General features: G+C 44.3%; 1 protein-coding gene across 7 annotated transcripts in view; it reads left to right on the forward strand.

Annotated features, from left to right (window-relative positions):
- Positions 1-19,267, forward strand: part of F13A1 (coagulation factor XIII A chain) — a 124,563-nt gene that overhangs the window by 84,369 nt on the left and 20,927 nt on the right. For all 7 annotated transcript variants that reach the window (XM_074872499.1, XM_074872459.1, XM_074872509.1 and 4 more), the window contains 3 exons: positions 3,642-3,749; positions 6,902-7,076; positions 11,867-12,005. In XM_074872499.1, the coding sequence (XP_074728600.1) occupies positions 3,642-3,749; positions 6,902-7,076; positions 11,867-12,005 (422 nt within the window). The remainder of the gene's footprint in view (positions 1-3,641; positions 3,750-6,901; positions 7,077-11,866; positions 12,006-19,267) is intronic.

Consider the following 19,267-nt stretch of genomic DNA (forward strand, 5'->3'; position numbering starts at 1 on the left):
GTGAAAACAGTGTGGCAGATGCATCTAAGGGGGCCCAAGCCAAGAGTTTTAATGGAATCAATCATTTTGTATGGGTGTAACAGACATCTCAAACTGCAAAGCAATGGAGAAATATTCTTCTGGTTGCCTCACTTTCAGTGAGATGGAGGATGTGATGTTCCTGACCTTACCCTGACAATTTTCAACCATTAAAAAATTCATCTGCCTCATTTTCAGCGATCCTGGATGTTAAGAATAAGTGCATTGCTGTGAACAAGTGAGTAAAAGTACTAACAGCAAGGCCTGTATTATGGATATATCATACAAGTATGTATTTTAAATTTGTGATATATATCCCTGTACAACAGTGTAAGTAAAAAGCATAAGGCCACATACAGTTATAGAGGTCAAAGGTATATGGTCATATACAAAAATACAGATAGACTTGTGAATGGTAATATTCTTAGGCTAAAAAATTGCTTTGAACAATGACAGCTGGAAGCTTTAACTCAGGTTGTAAATTAAAACGGAACATACAGTTCAAAACTGGGTTACTAGTGGGAGATGATTCTCACAGCTGCTGTCTTTAATCAGCAGCATCAACATGAGAGGAGGAAAGGCAAGAAAAATGGACTGAAGAATAAAAAACAACAGACCAGTTGAAACATGGTTGTAATGAATGAGGATGGAGGTGTTCCTTGTAACATTACTGTGATTCCTTTCTTCTAAGAAAGCATAAATAGCCAGTCACTCAGAAAAGCCCACAGGGGATTCAGGGGAAATTTGGCTTTGGAGGAAATCTAGGCACATAGGAATTCTCTAGCTGAGAAATGTCAGAAGTTGGATGCTGTATTGATCATTTAACATTAGGGTTTTTGTGAGAAAAATAAAATAAAACAGGTGGGCATACAGTTCTTGTTGCCATCATGAGTTGTCTCATGTCCACACATAGAGCTGCATTAGTGAAGCCCACTGTGCAAATGTAATTTTATGGCACGTGCATTTGGTCAGAGCAGAACATAGGCAATGTGAGATCACACCTACCTGCAACTGACTGTGAGAAATACAGCCCTAATTCAACCAGTGCAAAAGGTGATACAGCTCCTCTTACTTTAATTTAAATGGAAGGTCGTCTATTAGAAACAGGTTAGCATGAAAGAGGATGCCCACTGAAGGCCAGCCCGACTAAAGGCATTGCTCTGTGACACAACACACGTCTGTCTGCAGACAGAGCCCCTTTGCCTGTCTGTTTTCTTATGCCTTGTTTTCCATCTGCAGTCTTTCCCAGGTGGCTCTGCCAAAGCTCCTTGGTCCTTTATTTGGTTTATTTTCATTTCAGCCTATGTTGAGCAGGCAGTGCCTGCGCCTGGCCCAAGTTAATTCACCTGTCCTGGCTGCCTACTGCTGCTTTGGTTCCTCTGACATTTCAGGGGCGTTCAGCCTTACAAGTGCTATGTTTCTATTCCACTTCCCTCTAGATAGCACCTTCATGCCAAGAGTGAGAGCAGGAAACTGATTTAGTTTGATTTAATGTTTTTAAATCCCTGGATAGGAAGAAGGGCAAAACTGGCTTTAGAGTCAAGGCTACTCTGCATCATACACTATTGCAACAGTGTAAGGCAGCTAGACTTTACAGCTTGTCCCATCTCTTCTCCTGTTAATCCAGTTATTTCACAAACATTCATGTCATTTTGTAAATGCTAAAGTGGAAGGCAACAACCCCGATAGCAATTTCTTTCCTCTTTATTCTTACTGTATATGCTGACGAGATTGACAGCATCTCATAAACTGTAGATGTAATTTACAAGGTAAACTTCTTATTGATTTAACTCAGGTCTTAGGCACTGCTGATAACCTGAAGTGCAGAAAGCAGATTTTGATCCTGGTGAAAGTGATAAATCATTGGGCCAGACCAGAAGTAAAGTGAATTTGAAGCAGGAAGAACGGCTATGAGGGTCCAGAGTTTACATTATCTGTTTTGAGGATTCTCCTTGGGAAGGAGGGTCTCCACAGCCTCCACAGTCATTCACCTGAGATTATTTATATCACATACCACTGGGGTGGACTGGAGAGTATACTGTGCAATTATTCAGCTTTCCAGGGATGATACCATATTAGGAGTAGGTCCCTGGGAAACACTGATCCCTCTTTCCCTATTTGCCCAAACACCATGAGTTCAGTTTTGCTCAGACTATAAGGTGTTAACTCACTAATGCACATCTGCTCCAGAGAAAACAGTTCAATGCAAGTGTGATGATGAGAGAGACATGCTGCCTTGGAGGACATTTGCTGAAAAAGATCTATAAGGTAGTGGCACCCTGAGCAATGAGAGCCAGGCAAGCTTGAGGCAGAGGCAAAAAGGACTTTCCTTGGCCAGGAAATGGCTGAGGGTGGTGAAACACGGTGGTGCCTCCACTTTTTTGACTTATACCACAGCTTGGCTGATGCCTAGGATGTCATCCCCCTCCCTCCCATCTTCCCTGCAGCATCAACAGCAGTCTTGACCTCTTTGGGCTTCCTTTTCAGCTCTCTGGCCTGACTCTTGCTTCTCCTCTGCCTCTCCCTGAGCTGCCAAAGCAGTAGCTTTGTCTGGGCTCTTGCTCATTTTCTTCAGGAAGCAAAACTCAAATCTCCCTTATCTGCCAAGGAGCCCTAAACCAGGCTGGAGACAGTTGCAGAATCAATCCAGCTCTAGGAGTAGCATAAGAGTAAAAATCCTGTTAATGTGAATCATATCTTTAAGGATGCAAGCGTAGAACAAAACCTAACACGGCAAGGCTATGAGCTCTGTGGAGTTTCTGTCACATCCTTGAATGTTAATATAAGACTGTGTATCTAGGAGATATTTGTTTTATTAATGTGCGTTTCCCTGTCTCTTACCATTTTCCAGGGGACAGAGGTATTTTCCTTTGCTATGCAGTTTCTCCTAAGGAAAATGAAATACATTGCAGGGCAAGTTCTGTGACGAATGGTTTCTGGTCTATTTAGGCACCTCTGCCCTCAATTCATTCTTGTGCTTGTTCATGCTGGATCGAAGAAACTGTACCTTTTCACTCTATTTTTGAAGAAGACTACTTCAGGTCACTTGGTATTTTTGATGTCTAAGTTTCGTAGACCAGGATTAATCTATATAATCAGCTTTTGGCTTGTCAATTTTAAACAGATTTAAAAATTAATTTTAAAATGTAAGTGTCTTCAAATTAACTTTGGCAAACCACCTATGGTTCAACTTCCCAACATTGTATTGACTGTGTCAGAGAAGTCCTGAAATTAACAGGTCTGGAATCTGTGAAGGACATGAAGTCCTTTACGAGCAGACTAGCTTCTTGTAGTTATTATTATAATATCTTCCTATTATATACTTGTTAGCACTTAAAATTTTATGTCCTGTCAGAAAGGCTGTGTTGTCATTTCAACCTTCTGGAAACTGGGCTGAGATTGAATTGAAAATTACAGTCTCTTTTCCCTAACAACCTCTTACATTTTTTTTGCCATACATGGGCGATCATTCTAGAAGAAAACTTGTATTTTTAAACATTGACCAGCTAATTTTGAAGCTGATCAGCTATTATAACAACAATGAAAAATAACTTTGCCTTTGCTTTCCAGAATAAAAAGTGACTCATTTTTCCCTGTTTCCCTTTCTATTTTCTATTATCTAGTTTGAAGAAAACATTCTGGATGCTTGCCTGTTCCTGATGGACAAGGCAGAACTGGAGCTGTCTGGGCGTGGAAACCCAGTCAAAATCTGCCGTGTTGCCTCTGCAGTGGTATGTAATGGATGCCTCATATGTGTCAGAAGTGACTCGTAAATCAAAGCCAGGCTGATTTAACTGGCCCTCATGCCCTGTTGTGCTCGCTCCAACAGGTGCCAGATCAATTGTCCATTCTGACCTCTGGGGTCTGGCATTTTATTTTGCTCCACTAAAGGTGAAATACTTAAGTTGGCTCATCGCCTTTTCCTGAGAATGGTATCTCACTGGTAGCAAAGCCACTTTTAGACATTGCAGTCCAGGCATGATAACATTTCTTGTGACACTATTCTCACTTACCAGTAGCTGAGATAATTGAGAAAGCTATTTCTGCCATGGACAGTAAGGTGGCATGATGGGTGGAATTTGGAATGGAGAGACTTTATGTGGACTCCAGCACTAACCTCAAGTGGGTCTTAAGACACTGCGATGGTAATTGTTACTGTGTCTGATTTTTAAACCCAAATGGCCTAGTCAAGCTGAGAACATTTATGTGCACTACCTTGGCCCCAGAAGAAAACACTGTGAGAGCTGTCCTTTTAAACATGGGGTCCACAAAATTTACTGCACTCAGAATAGAAGTACCTAATATAACCAAAAGCAAAGAGTAAGGAGGAGACTTTCCACATCTCCGTTCTTTCCAGCTGCTAGACACCAGGACTCATGCTGTGGGTGCAAGAGCAGCCCCATCCCTAATATTCAAGATGGAAGTCTTATCCAGAATGTGGAAGGCAGAGGCTGAGTCCTCTGCTCTGCCTTACAGAGGTCTGAAATGATGCCTTCTGCTTCCCACAATAGTACTCTAGTCATCGAGCTAGTGTCATTAGATGTTTTCCCAAGTCAACTACTAAAATAAATTGTCCACAAAACATGCTGCTGGAGATGAATGATCCTTTAACCCATTTGTTACAGCATTTGCCCAGGCTTTAAGAGAATGACCTCTTTGTCTTAGATGACATTGACAATCATTGTCTTAGATGACATTGAATGTGGCACTCTCAGTGCCACATGCTGAATCTTGCATAGAATCACATTCAATAGAATAGCTTCAACAAGAAGTATTGAGAACACCCCCACTTCCCTTTCTCTTTTAACGTTTTGATTAGTTCTTTCACTCCAGACATTAGAAATATGGCTTCAGACCTTCAGATAGAAGTAAGAATTGGATATGGTTCCCTCATCACTGGGCTAATGAGCCAGCAGTGTGCCCAGGTGGCCAAGAAGGCCAATGGTGTCCTGGCTTGTGTCAGAAATAGCGTGGCCAGCAGGGACAGGGAAGTGATCTTACCCCTGTACTCGGCACTGCTGAGGCTGCACCTCGATTACTGTGTTCAGTTTGGGGCCCCTCACTACAAAAAGCACATTGAATTACTCGAGCGTGTCCAAAGAAGGGCAACGAAGCTGGTGAAGGGTCTGGAGCACATGTCGTACAAGGAGCAGCTGAGGGAACTGGGGTTGTTTAGTCTGGAGAAGACGAAGCTGAGGGGAGACCTCATCGCCCTCTACAACTACCTGAAAGGAGGTTGCAGAGAGATGGGGGTGAGTCTCTTTAACCAAGTAACAAGCGATAGGACAAGAGGTAATGGCCTCAAGTCGTGCCAGGGAAGGTTTAGACTGGATATTAGGAAGCATTTCTTTACAGAACGGGTTGTTAGGCGTTGGAATGGGCTGTCCAGGGCAGTGGTGGAGTCCCCATCCCTGGAGGTGTTTAAGAGTCGTGTTGACATAGCACTTAGGGATATGGTGTAGTTGGGAACTGTCAGTGTTATGTTAATGGTTGGACTGGGTGATCTACAAGGTCTTTTCCAACCTAGATGATTCTGTGATTCTGTAATAGACGTAAAGGGTCCCTTGTGTAGGGACCATGGAAGCCCTAAGCGCAGAATAGTACAAAGTTTATGAACCCAAGGAGGGCTTGGATATTACTCAGGTTTTGAGCCACTCAGTCATTTTAGGGAGGTGGAGAAGTTCACCATTGGAAATCCAGGAGTCAATGGACTTTAGGTCTAATCTGCAGGATTAGGCCATAGCTGGGTGGGAGTTTTGGCCATCTGAAATCTGGACCTCAGTAAGAAGTGGTAAAGAGGTGTTGAAGTCCCACTTGTGTTCCTTACCCCACTTCTTGCTCAACGTGAAATGTGGTAGAGCTGAGCTTGTCTGAGGAGATGCTCCCATGCTGGGATCCTTCTGAGGCTTCCTGATGTTGCAGAACAGGTAGAGTCGCTCCCTTCTTCCCTTCTTTACAGCCAGAGGAGAGCCTGAAGATCAACGTGCTGCCCTGTCCTTGAAGTGCCTCTTTTCTTGGCATTTCTCCCACAACAGTGAGATGGGCACAACCCCTTAACCCTTTGGTTATGACTCTGAATACTTATCTTTATTCAGTTCTAGGGTTCACAGAAAGTCGATTTTCTAATTATAAAACAGTAGTTAATCCAGCCAAAAGCTTTTAAATGAGAATTGTGATTTATTTGGCTAGCGTGTAGCTGTTCCACATTAGCATAATTAAAAGGTACAGAGCGAATGGGCTTTTTGCACAGCCTCGACTGGTTTGGTTCAAATTGCAGCTAGGAGATGTATTGCTCGTTAATGCCTATCAGTATAGCCATTAGTCAGCAAAACTCCTTGCTTTGTGTAATCTTACCGGGAGAAACTTACACAGCAGATTCCTCCTTGTTTTCATGTGTGCTGGACTGAAGAAATTAGTTTCTACTCTAAAAATAACAGTGGACTGGTTCTCGTCTCAATCCACTGTAAATCAGGAGTGATTTTATTAAAACCTCTGGACTGATACAGACAGAAAAACAGGCGATGTTAGGAAAGAATCCAGCTTAATATTGCCAAGGCTTGCTTATCAGTGTATAACTGATCATGTTTATTAAAAATACATAGCAGTAAGCATGTTTAACATTAATAAAACTTACTAAACTGACAACATGGATACTCAGTGTGGTAATTTCACCTTTATTTTTAAGTGTTTGACCTTCAATCAAAATTTTTCAGTGATGGAGAATCCATGGCCCTTAGCAAGATTGTTCTATTCATCTCCTACTTCATAATGTAATATTTCTGTCTTCTAGCCTAAACTTGGCTATATTCAGTCTCTCCCATCCTATCTTTGTCTTTATTATTCAGTCTCGGACATCCCTAATGCTCGTTTCCTTTTTCTTTAGATCAACTCCAGGGATGATAATGGTGTGATTGCTGGATCCTGGGACAATGCATACACTTACGGTGTTGCACCTTCAGCCTGGACAGGAAGCGTGGACATTCTCTTGGAGTATTACAGTTCTAAGCAACCTGTGCGATATGGCCAGTGCTGGGTCTTTGCTGGTGTCTTCAACACATGTAGGTATCAGTGAGAAAAGCTCCACGCTGCTATGCGATTCTTGCATAACAGAGAGAGCTTTTAGGTTAAACTAACTAAAATACTTCCTGGTTCTGTGATGTTCAGGAGTAAACAGTAGAGATACTTAAAATTACATGGCTAAAATAGATGGTCTTTATATAAACCTTTGGCATCTCCTTCAGCTGCTCTTCCACACAAATCTGTTAACTATTTATTGGTTCAGTAAAATGTATTCAGTGACTCATGAGGGTAAGTTTGGGAGAGATAAAGTTAGTCTTTTGGCACAGTCTACATTTCTGTTAAGAAATCAGAGATGAGCAGAGAGCTTATTATCTAGACCTGCAACATGAAACTGTTACCCATGGTGGTTACCATGATGGTGTTTCTGCTCCAGAAAGGCCAAATCTCACCTACTGAGGATTGTTCCTAGCAAAATTGACATGCACCGTCCTAGCACCTGTCTACTGAGCACTGTTAACATTTTCTATGGAGTTTGTGAGCCAGAGCAATGAGGAAAATGCTGGTCTGGTTTACAAATTGTCTAGCACTACAAAGTTAAGTCTAAACATGATGTTGCAGCAAATGGGGTGTTGCAGGTTGTAAAATCCTGTAGGGAAAGCAGTGTTGGATTGGTCCCATTTTTTCACTGTCTAGTGCTTAATCTGCTAATACACTGGAATGCACTGCAGCATATTAGCAGTCAAGAAAGACCCTGGGAGTGTAAAAAATGTGCATTATACAGATAATGGGGACCAGACACTGGTAGCAATGCTGATGTCAAGTGACAATGTAGAGCCAGTCAAGCAGCTCCTATGCTTATGGCACTGGCCAATAGAAGAAGCTGAACAGAAACTAAAAGTAAGTGTCTGACTTAAGCCCAGATGATCTTCCTTAGAAGCACTTGCAACATATGCATTTAAGTAACAAACTGGGGGGGACCAGATCAGCTTAGGACCAGGGGGACACAATGAGTATTTCTGCAGGCTTGGAGCCTGATTTGCATAAAGTACTTTTCACAGAATCATTCAGGTTGGAAAAGACCCTTGGGATCATCGAGTCCAACCATCAGCCCTACTCTACAAAGTTTTCCCCTACACCATATCCCCCAATATCTCATCCAAACAACCCTTAAACACATCCAGGGATGGTGACTCCACCACCTCCCTAGGCAGCCTATTCCACTGTCTGACCACTCTTTCTGTGAAAATTTTTTTTCTAATGTCCAGTCTGAACCTCCCCTGTTGCAGTTTAAAGCTGTTCTCTCTTGTTCTGTCACTAATTACCTGTGAGAAGAGACCAGCACCAAGATCTCTACAATGTCCTTTCAGATAGTTGTAGAGAGTGATGAGGTCTCCCCTCAGCCTTCTCTTCCTCAAACTAAACAGTCCTTCAATCACTCCTCATAGGATCTGTTCTCCAGGCCCTTCACCAGCTTTGTTGCCCTCCTCTGCACTCACTCCAGCACCTCGATATAGCTCTCGTATTGAGGTGCCCAAAACTGGACACAGTACTCCAGGTGTGGCCTCACCAGTGCAGAGTACAGGGGGACTATCACCTCCCTACTTCTGCTGGTCACACTATTTCTAATACAAGCCAGGATGCCGTTGGCTTTCTTGGCCACCTGGGCACACTGCTGGCTCATGTTCAGCTGTTTGTCAATTAGAACCCCCCAGATCCTTCTCTTCCAGACAGCTCTCCAGCCACACCTCCCCAAGCCTGTAGCGATGCATGGGGTTGTTGTGGCCCAAGTGCAGGACCTGGCACTTGGCCTTGTTGAAGCTCATCCCGTTAACGGCCCACCGATCCAATCTATCCAAGTCTCTCTGTAGAGCCTCCCTATCTTCATGCAGATCGACACTCCTGCTTAACTTGGTGTCATCTGCGAATTTACTGATGATACACTCTATGTCCTTATCAAGATCATCAATAAACATGTTGAACAGAAATGGTCCCAACACCGAGCCCTAGGAACACCACTTGTGACTGGCCACCAGCTGGATTTAGCTCCATTGACCACCACTCTCTGGGACTGTCCATCCAGCCAGTGCTTGACCCAGCAGACTGTTCACTCATCCAGCCCATGGGCAACCAGTTTTTCTATGAGAATTCTATGGGGAACTGTGTCGAATGTTTTTAAGTCACAGCTGAAGGTCGAAGCTTTGGTCCTTCTATTTAAGATGTGAAAAGGAAATTACAGGAAAATTCTCTGTGAAACCTTTCCCTTTTTCATCTGTCTCAGTACTGTCACTTGTTGCTGTCTCAAGGAATCACATTATACTTCTCTTTACATTATACTTCTATCAGAAATGAAGGCTATTAATCACCCATCTTCTGCAGCAAACATGGAAGTTGAATAATTAATGGCAAGTTACAAGACTGGTTCTTCACCTCAGGCAGCCCTTTAACATATCTGTGTTTTCACTTTCTTTTTGCCTGTTATGTACATGTATATTTCATTTTGTACATAATTTTCCTCCAATCTGGATAATTGAATTTCATAACTCATTTTGGTTACCTGAGCTAGTTCAAAAGCTGTCCAAAATGCTAAGGACCTTGGAAATACAGCTGTCTTCTGACCACCTAGCCTTCTGCTGGCACATGCTTCTCACAGCTGTGACAGGGGATACAGTTTCAGGTTTCTCTGCTTCTCTTTCATATATCTGGAGAGGTTCCTGTTTTGATTTGGGGAGGTGCTGGCAGGTGCTCTGTCCTTCAACACATGAAAAGGTTCATTTTATTCCTGCTGTAGTGGGATAATGAGCAATCACCCACATCCGAAGAACCTGAGAGATGTCTACTTCCTTCATTGCTTGAGGTCACATCATCTGTACTTGATGCTTCCCAGCCTCTGCACAATGCAATGGGTTCAAAAAGGTTATTGTAAATGTTTCCTATGGATGCAATTCCTCACAGTGGCTTCCACGGGCCACTCTGTCTTCTCTGCCCGTTACCTCATCTGGATTTCTCTACATCACAGACAGACACACACACCAGTTCTCCCACCTCCCCTCCGCACTGGCCCTGAATCACCATTACGCAGTATTTTGCCTGCAGGCCACTGTGAAACTGGGGCGATGCAGCAGAGGCCTGGAGCCTGCTGTGTTAAATGGAGAGGCGTAGTTATCTGGGGCAAAACTAGACTTGGTTTGCTGACTAAATTAGTCAGGTCAGAGACCTGACGCTTCATACTGCTGCAAGGATTTCTGAAGTATAAAGTTTGTTGAACATTATGAGATGAAAATGTTGTCCAGTGGCCGATCTGATAGGTAGCCACTGACACATCCAGCTGCTGACCACTGCAAAGAGAAGATGGCAAAGATCCAAACAGTCCTGTGCATCTAAAAGGGTGGTTTTGAGCTGATTTTGAGTCTTAGGTGCCAAGGTTTTATAATTGTGACCAGTCCAGCTTTCCAAGGTTACTATATTGTACACTCTGGATAGTCATCCATTAAAAATGCTAAAACATTCTGAAAAATGGTCATTAATCTTGAAATTGTCAGACAAATTATTTTCAATGAGCCCTGATGGCTCATGTGCTGGAAGCCTGGGAGGGCACTTGAATTAAGTTTAATCAATAGGTACATATGGTATTGGATGCATCCAGGTAATTTGTCATCCAGGAACTTGAAATGAATGTGCAGTGTTACACTTTATTGGGAGTCACAGTAGTGACACTAATGAATATACAAAACCCAGCAGTAACAGCAAGGGCTGTTCAACATTGCACCATTGAAACTATTTTTAAGTAGGATTTTCAATAAGAATGCTTTCCCTTTCAGAAAAATCCCTCTGTTTTCTGCAGAACCATGTTGTCTCCTAAATGGGAAAACAGGAACTTTTTTGTCTGAGAGACAAAATATTTCATCTGGAGAAGCTGAAATGATGTGTCACCCTGAAGTCCCACACCTCCCTTGGGGCCGTGCTCCATGCGTATTTGTCAGCCAGGGTGCACCACAAACACAGAAGCCTAATGACGCACTACTGCACTTCAGACATAGCCATAACGTTTCCACATTTCCAAAATTTACCACTTGTCAAATGGGGAGAAGAGTCATCAGTGCTACATTGTGATGGTTTGAGATTTAGGGATAGGGGCTTTTTTTTTTAATCTTCCTTTTAAGATCCTTTATGGGAAGGGACTATTGACTCCAAAATACTATTACTTAGCAATCAATACAAATTATGTAATGCATTTTGTTCAGATTCTCTAACTCTGACATTTCACTTGCAAATAATGCAGCTTTTCCCCCTTGTTAGCAATAATTTTCTGCTTTATTCTTTGTATTCTCCAAATCCCTTCTGATGGCAGATGTCAGACAGGAAAACTCCAAAACAACCAAAAGTACTCTCTAATAATTTTCTTTTTAGCACAGTCTCATGATTCTGCTGAGTTACTAATACTAGGAGGCCTAATACTTGCATTTCTTGCAAGCTCAAACTTACATTTCTTTATACCACATTTGGTCATGCAGTTGACCCATTGCACCCAGATTTGCCCTGAAAAGCTACAGTGTGGTCTCTATGCAAGACTGTTCTAAAACTATTGGTAATCAGCTGCTTAAAGTGTAACCATTGTGCCATTACATATCTTGAATGTTCATCATTTGGGGATGAAATAAAATATTTAACATATTTTATATAAAGACAGATAGGAGGAAATATTTGGGTTGATTTGACTGAGTTTTCCCATTTTATTCTACTTATTAATATTTTCTCTCCTCTTACCCTGTCATCTGTGAGCACAGTGTTCATATTTGTCCTTCTCATCACACTTCTCTCTTTGCTACAGTTCTTAGGTGCTTGGGGATACCTGCAAGACTTGTTACCAACTATTCTTCTGCCCATGATAACAATGCCAATTTACAGTTGGACTTCTTTCTGGATCATGAAGGGAATCTGGACACCAAAATTACAAAAGACTCTGTCTGGTGAGTTCTCCTGGCAAATGCCTTTAATGTGTCAACTGCGTAAGTAGTGAAAAACATGACAGCAATGCCTGTGCATTAAAGAACGCCTCTAACTTATGTGAAACAGAATGAATGGATTGTTAGTAGGCTGACTAATATGAAGCACTTGTCACGTAAAGAGACAAACCCTGGGGGATCCCATTACTAATGTTACGATACAGTGCACATTTAAGCACACTGGAGGAAAGCTGGAATGGGTTTATGTTCCTTAGGGCTGGGTCATTTCTAAAAATGGAAAGGGGTAGGATGGGCACTCCCATCAGTCTGGAGCCAGGCTCAACAGATACCTCAATATCTATGGAAAAACCCACTTCTTATTCTGCTTCCGCCCAGTTCCCATATATTTGTAGGCTGGTTTTACATTGTGTACATGCAGTCATTGTCACAAATAGATATTTTCCAAAATAAATTCTGTTCAGCTGAAAAAGAAACAAGTCAAAGTATCATACAAGTTGCTGAAATGCTCTCACCAGATTTATAAAAAGCAAACACCCTAGGAACAAGAAATGGAGTCTATGTATTCTTTTGGAGAAGACAGTCTTCTAACTTGCTCCTCAAACTCTTTCTGTGTCCTGTCTGACAGGAGAAGTGTAGCATATATTGATTATATGCTCTGTTCCATAGAAATTATGAGTGGGTTATTGGACTTCAAGCATCTCCTCCACAGAATGAAGCAGTGAATGTGACCTCTGTATTCCTATATTCAATAGATACTTGTCCTATTCAGTGTTAATATACCTGATTTGTGTCAATATCTTCAACTCATCAACATAGCTGCTCATCAGCGTGTCTCATTAATAATTTAATCTCTGGAAGTTTTTATATTATTAAAACTGTAATAATCCCCACTATGTGGTGGAAGAAATGACTGAACCTGTTGCTGTAAACTATTTTATGTGATTTCTATAATCTGTTACCAAGAGGGAATCTAAGGAAAACAATTATGTTAATTGTTTGTCACAGAATAGTTGAGACTGGAAGGAGACCCCTGGAAGTCATTGTACCCTCCTGTTCAAAGCAGGGTCAGCTAGAGCAGGTTGCTCAGAGCTGTGTCCAGTTGGGTTCTGAATACCTCCAAGGATGGACACTCCACAACCTCTCTGGGAAACTTCTGCCAGTGCTCAACCATTCTCACAGAGAAAAGTGTTTCCTGATGTTCAGATAGAATATACTGTGTTTCAATTTGTGCCCATTGTTTCCTGTCCTGTCACTGGGAACCACTGATATGAGTCTAGCTCTGTCTTCTTCCCCCAACTCCCTAACCAGGCATTTATACACATGGATAAGATCCTGTTAAGCCTTCCCGTCTGCAGGATGAACTGTTGCAGCTTTCTTAGCCTCTCCTTGTGTACAGCCTTTGGTGTATCAGCTATTCCTTCCAGTCTTCTATATTGGCAAACTTGCTGAGGGTGTAGTAGGTCTTGTCATCCAGGTCATTAATGAAGATGTTAAACAGTATTGGACCCTGTATTGACCTCTGGGGTACACAGCTAGTGACTAGGCTCCGTCTGGTGTTCATACCATTGATCACAACCCAGCAGTTCAGCCAGTTTTCAATATACCTTACTGTCCAGTTATCTAGTCTATACTTCAATGGCTTGTCTATGAGGATGTTCTGGGAGATCATGCTAAAGTCAAAGAGAAACCAACCCCCATGCACTGGTCTCCCCTTGTCCACTCAGTCATTCATTTCATCCCAGAATCACAGAATTATCAGGGTTGGAAAAGACCTTGTAGATCATCCAGTCCAACCATTAACATAACACTGACAGTTCCCAACTACACCATATCCCTAAATGCTATGTCAACACGACTCTTAAACACCTCCAGGGATGGGGACTCCACCACTGCCCTGGACAGCCCATTCCAACGCCTAACAACCCGTTCTGTAAAGAAATGCTTCCTAATATCTAGTCTAAACCTTCCCTGGCACAACTTGAGGCCATTACCTCTTGTCCTATCGCTTGTTACTTGGTTAAAGAGACTCATCCCCAGCTCTCTGCAACCTCCTTTCAGGTAGTTGTAGAGGGCAATGAGGTCTCCCCTCAGCTTCGTCTTCTCCAGACTAAACAACCCCAGTTCCCTCAGCTGCTCCTCGTACGACATGTGCTCCAGACCCTTCACCAGCTTCGTTGCCCTTCTCTGGACACGCTCGAGTAATTCAATGTGCTTTTTGTAGTGAGAGGCCCCAAACTGAACACAGTAATCGAGGTGCAGCCTCAGCAGTGCTGAGTACCGGGGTAAGATCACTTCCCTGTCCCTGCTGGCCACGCTATTTCTGACACAAGCCAGGATACCATTGGCCTTCTTGGCCACCTGGGCACACTGCTGGCTCATGTTCAGCCGGCTGTCAATCAACACCCCCAGGTCCCTCTCTGATTGGCAGCTCTCCAGCCACTCCTCCCCAAGCCTGTAGCGCTGCTGGGGGTTGTTGTGGCCGAAGTGCAGCACCCGGCATTTGGCCTTATTGAAACTCCTACAGTTGGCCTTAGCCCATCGCTCCAGCCTGTCCAGGTCTCTCTGCAGAGCCTCCCTACCCTCGAGCAGATCAACACTCCCACCCAACTTGGTGTCATCTGCAAACTTACTGAGGGTGCACTTGATCCTCTCGTCTAGATCATCAATAAAGATGTTAAACAGGAGTGGCCCCAAAACCGAGCCCTGGGGGACACCACTCGTGACCGGCTGCCAACCGGATTTAACTCCATTCACCACAACTCTTTGGGCCCGGCCATCCAGCCAGTTTTTTACCCAGCGAAGCGTGTGCCCATCCAAGCTGCGAGCAGCCAGTTTCACCAGGAGAATGCTGTGGGAAACAGTGTCAAAGGCCTTACTAAAGTCAAGGTAGACAGCATCTACAGCCTTTCCCTCATCCAATAAGCGGGTCACCCTGTCGTAGAAGGAGATCAGGTTTGTCAAGCAGGACCTGCCTTTCATAAACCCATGCTGACTGGACCTGATCATCTAGTTGTCCTGCATGTGTTGTGTGCTGGTACTCAGGATGAGCTGCTCCATCAGCTTCCCGGGCACCGAAGTCAAGCTGACAGGCCTGTAATTTCCTGGATCATCCTTCCGACCCTTCTTATATATGGGCATCACATTGGCCAATTTCCGATCTGTCGGGACCTCCCCGGTCAGCCAGGACTGCTGGTAAATGATGGAAAGCGGCTTGGCGAGCACCCCAGCCAGCTCCTTCAGCACCCTCAGGTGTATCCCATCCGGTCCCATAGACTTGTGTGTGTCTATGTGATGCAGTAGGTCACTGACTATCTCCTCCTGGATTGCAGGGGAGTCATTCTCCTAGTCTCTGTCTTCTGGCTGAGGAGGCTGGATTCCCTCAGTACAACTGGTCTTGTTATTAAAGACTGAGTCAAAGAAGGCATTAAGTACCTCAGCCTTTTCCTCGTCACTTGTTACCATGTTTCCTCCTGCGTCTAGCAGGGGATGGAGGCTCTTCCTGGTCTTTCTTTTGCTGCTCACATACTTATAGAAACATTTCTTGTTGTCCTTGATTGCTGAAGCCAGATTAATTTCCAGCTGGGCTTTAGACCTCCTGATTTCCACCCTGCATAACCTCACAGCATCTTTGTAATCACTGTGAGTGGCTAGCCCCTTCTTCCAAAGGCCATAAACTCTCCTTTTCTCCCTGAGTTGCAGCCAAAACTCCCTGTTTAGCCAGGGTGGCCTTCTTTGCCGCCGGCTTCTCTTACAGCACCTGGGGACAGCCTGCTCCTGTGCCATTAAGACTTCCTTCTTAAAGAGTGTCCAGCCTTCCTGGACCCCTATACTCTTCAGGACCATCTCCCAAGGGATTCTGTCAAGCAGGTGCCTAAACAAGACAAAGTCAGCCCTTTGGAAGTCCAGGATGTCAGTTCTGCTGTCCCCTCTCCTGGCCTCTCTAAGAATAGAGAACTCTATTATTTCATGATCACTGTGCCCTAGTCGGCCTCCAACCACCACATCTTCCACCAGTCCTTCTCTGTTCACAAAGAGGAGGTCCAGCAGGGCACCTTCTCTGGTTGGTTCACTCACCAGCTGCATCAGGAAGTTATGTCCCACACATTCCAGGAATCTCCAGGACTGGTCCTGCTCTGCTGTGTTGTATTTCCAGCAGATGTCTGGGAAGTTAAAGTCTCCCACAAGAACAAGGGCAAGTGATCGTGAGATTTCTCCTAAGTACCTATAGAATATTTCATCCACCTCTCTGTCCTGGGTGGGTGGCCTATAGTAGACTCCTACTACAACATCTGCCCTGTTCACCTTCCCCCTGACTCTAACGCAAAGACACTCCACCCTGTCTTCATTATACTTGTGTTTGAAGGAATCATAACAGTTCCTAACATACAGTGCCACCCCACCACCTCTCCTTCCTTGTCTATCCCTCCTAAAGAGCTTGTAGCCATCAATTGGTGCACTCCAGTCATGGGAGACATCCCACCATGTTTCTGTGAGAGCCACTACATCATAATTTTCCTGCTGCATCATGGCTTCAAGCTCCTCCTGTTTGTTACCCATGCTGTGTGCATTGGTATACATGCACTTCAGATGGGCTGATGTCCCAGCACCTTTTCGCATTTAGAGGTCCTAAGTTGGGCCTGACCTTTCACAGGTGTTACCAGGGTTACTGATCCAATAATATCCCTTGCATCTTTGTTGTGCTGCATGTATCCATCCCTTGCATCCACTGGGATAGCAGGGTGAGGGTCGTCACTGGCACAACAGCCCACAAACCATGGTAATCTACCCTGGGTCTTATGTCTGGGAGTTCCAGTTTTGTCCCCTTCCCCCTTCAAATCTAGTTTAAAGTTCTCTCAATGAGCCCAGCTAACTCCTGCCCCAAGATCTTTTTCCCTCTCTGGGACAGGTGCATCCCATCTGATGCCAAAAGGTCTGGCATCCTGTATACTAACCCGTGATTGAAAAATCCAAAGCCCTGCTGGTAACACCAGTCTCAGAGCCACAAGTTCATCTGTTGAGTTCTCCTGTAATCTTCCTCATCCATCCCTGCAATTGAAGGAATGGAGGAGAACACTACTTGTGCCCCTGAGCTGTTAACCAGTTTCCCCAAGGCCCTGAAATCTCTCTTCATTGATTTAGGACTTCTCTTGGTAATATTGTCGCTACCTACCTGAAAAACCAAGAGAGGGTAGTAGTCCTTGGGTCTCACTAGAGTGGGGAGTTTTTCCATGAGGTCCTTTACCCGGGCCCCAGGGAGGCAGCAGACTTCCCTATGAAGCAGGTCCAGTCTGCATACTGGGACTTCAATACCCCTCAGAATGGAGTCACACTCTACAATGACCCTTCTGGGGTTCTTTTTAGAATTGGCTTTAATACCTGGTCTAGAGCAACCCGGCCTTGGTGGACCTTGGTCTTCCTCCTTGTTTGACTCATTTTCTTCATCCTTCTCTACTTCACTCAAAAGTTCCAGGGCCCTGAATCTATTGTGAAGGGACACCATGGAGGGTGAGGGAGGTTGGGAGAGGATATTCCTGCCTCCCCGAGTGGGGACCTGTTTCCAGCCTCCCCCATCTCTTAGGTCCCCTCCTTCTGCCTGGTAGCAAGAGGATGAGGGATCACCTGCCTTGTTTGGAGACTCCATTTGCTCCTGTTGCTTCACAGGTGCCAAGGTGCTACTCCACCAGTCAATTTCCCTTTCACACTCCCTAATACTTCTTAATCTTGTGACCTCTTCTTTGAGTTCTGCCACCAGGCTGAGCAGGTCACCCAGCTGATCGCAGCGCACATGGGTGCTGTCACTGGTGCCCTCCGACAGGATTGACAGACTCAGGCACTCCCTGCAGCCTGGGACCTGGACCTCTGCATGTTTGCCTGGCAGCTCCGTCAGAGAAGCTATCAGGTTGGTCAGGCACAACTGGCCCCTTGTAAATCCACGCTGGCTACTGCCAATCACCTTGTCCTTAATATGTTTAGAAATGTTTTCCAGAAGAATTTGCTTTATAACCTCCCCAGGGATCAAGGTGAGGCTGACAAGTCTGTAGTTCCCTGGGTACTCCTTCTCTTTCCTGAAGAACAGGCTACAGGCTTGGAGAAGAGAGGCTGGAAAGCTGTCCCACAGAAAAGGACCTAAGACTGTTGGTCAACAGCCGGCTGAATATGAGCCAGCAGTGTGCCCAGGTGGCCAAGAAGGCCAATAGCATCCTGGCTTTTGTCAGAAATAGTGTGGCCAGCAGGACTAGGGAAGTGATTGACCCCCTGTACTTGGCACTGCTGAGGCTGCACCTTGATTACTGTGTTCAGTTTTGGACCCCCCACTACAAGAAAGACATTGGGGTACTGGAGCATGTCCAAAGAAGGGCAATGAAGCTAGTGAAGGGTCTAGAGAACAAGTCCTATGAGGAGCAGCTGAGGGAACTGGGGTTTTTTAGTCTGGAGAAAAAGAGGCTGAGGGGAGACCTTTTTTCTCACTACAACTACCTGAAAGGATGTTGTAGCAAGGTAGATGTCAGTCTATTTTCCCAAATAACAAGTGTTAGGACAAGAGGAAATGCACCAGGGGAAGTTTAGATTGGCTATTAGGAAAAATTTATTCACTGTGTCAAGCTTTGGAACAGACTGCCCAGGGAAGTGGTTGAGGTATTTAAATCCTTGGAGGTATTTAAAAGGCATGTAGGTGTGGCACTTAGGGTCATAGTTTAGTTGTAGACCTGGCAGTGCTAGGTTAATGGTTGGACATGAAGATCTTAAAGGTCTTTTCCAACATAAACAACTCCATGATTCTACAAAAGGAGTGATAATTGTTTTCTTCCAGTCCTCAGGAACCTCTCCCGATCACCATGACCTTTTGAAGATAGATATGAGTGGTCTTACAATGACATTGGCTAGCTCACTCAGCACTTTTGGGTCCATCCCATCAGATCCATTGGAATTCTATGTGTTCAGCTTGTTTAAATATTCTCAAACTTGTTCCTCCTCTACAGATGGTAAATTTTCGTTACTCCAAACTACCACACTGGTCTCAGGGGCTGTGATTCCTGAGGGCAAATCTTAGCAGTAAAAAACAAGGCAAAGACGACATTGAATACTTTGGCCTTTTCTTAGTCCTTTGTCACCAGGTCCCCTGCCCCATTCAGCAGGCAATTCACATTTTCCACAGTCGTCTTTTTGATACTGATGTGCTTGCCTTTCTTACTGCTCTTCACGTCCATTGACATACTGTTTGATCTGGGTTTTGCCTTTCCTAAACCTGTCCCTGCATGCTCAGA

Source organism: Strix uralensis, chromosome 1 (genome assembly GCF_047716275.1).
Source record: "Strix uralensis isolate ZFMK-TIS-50842 chromosome 1, bStrUra1, whole genome shotgun sequence".
Classification (NCBI taxonomy): Eukaryota; Metazoa; Chordata; class Aves; order Strigiformes; family Strigidae; genus Strix; species Strix uralensis.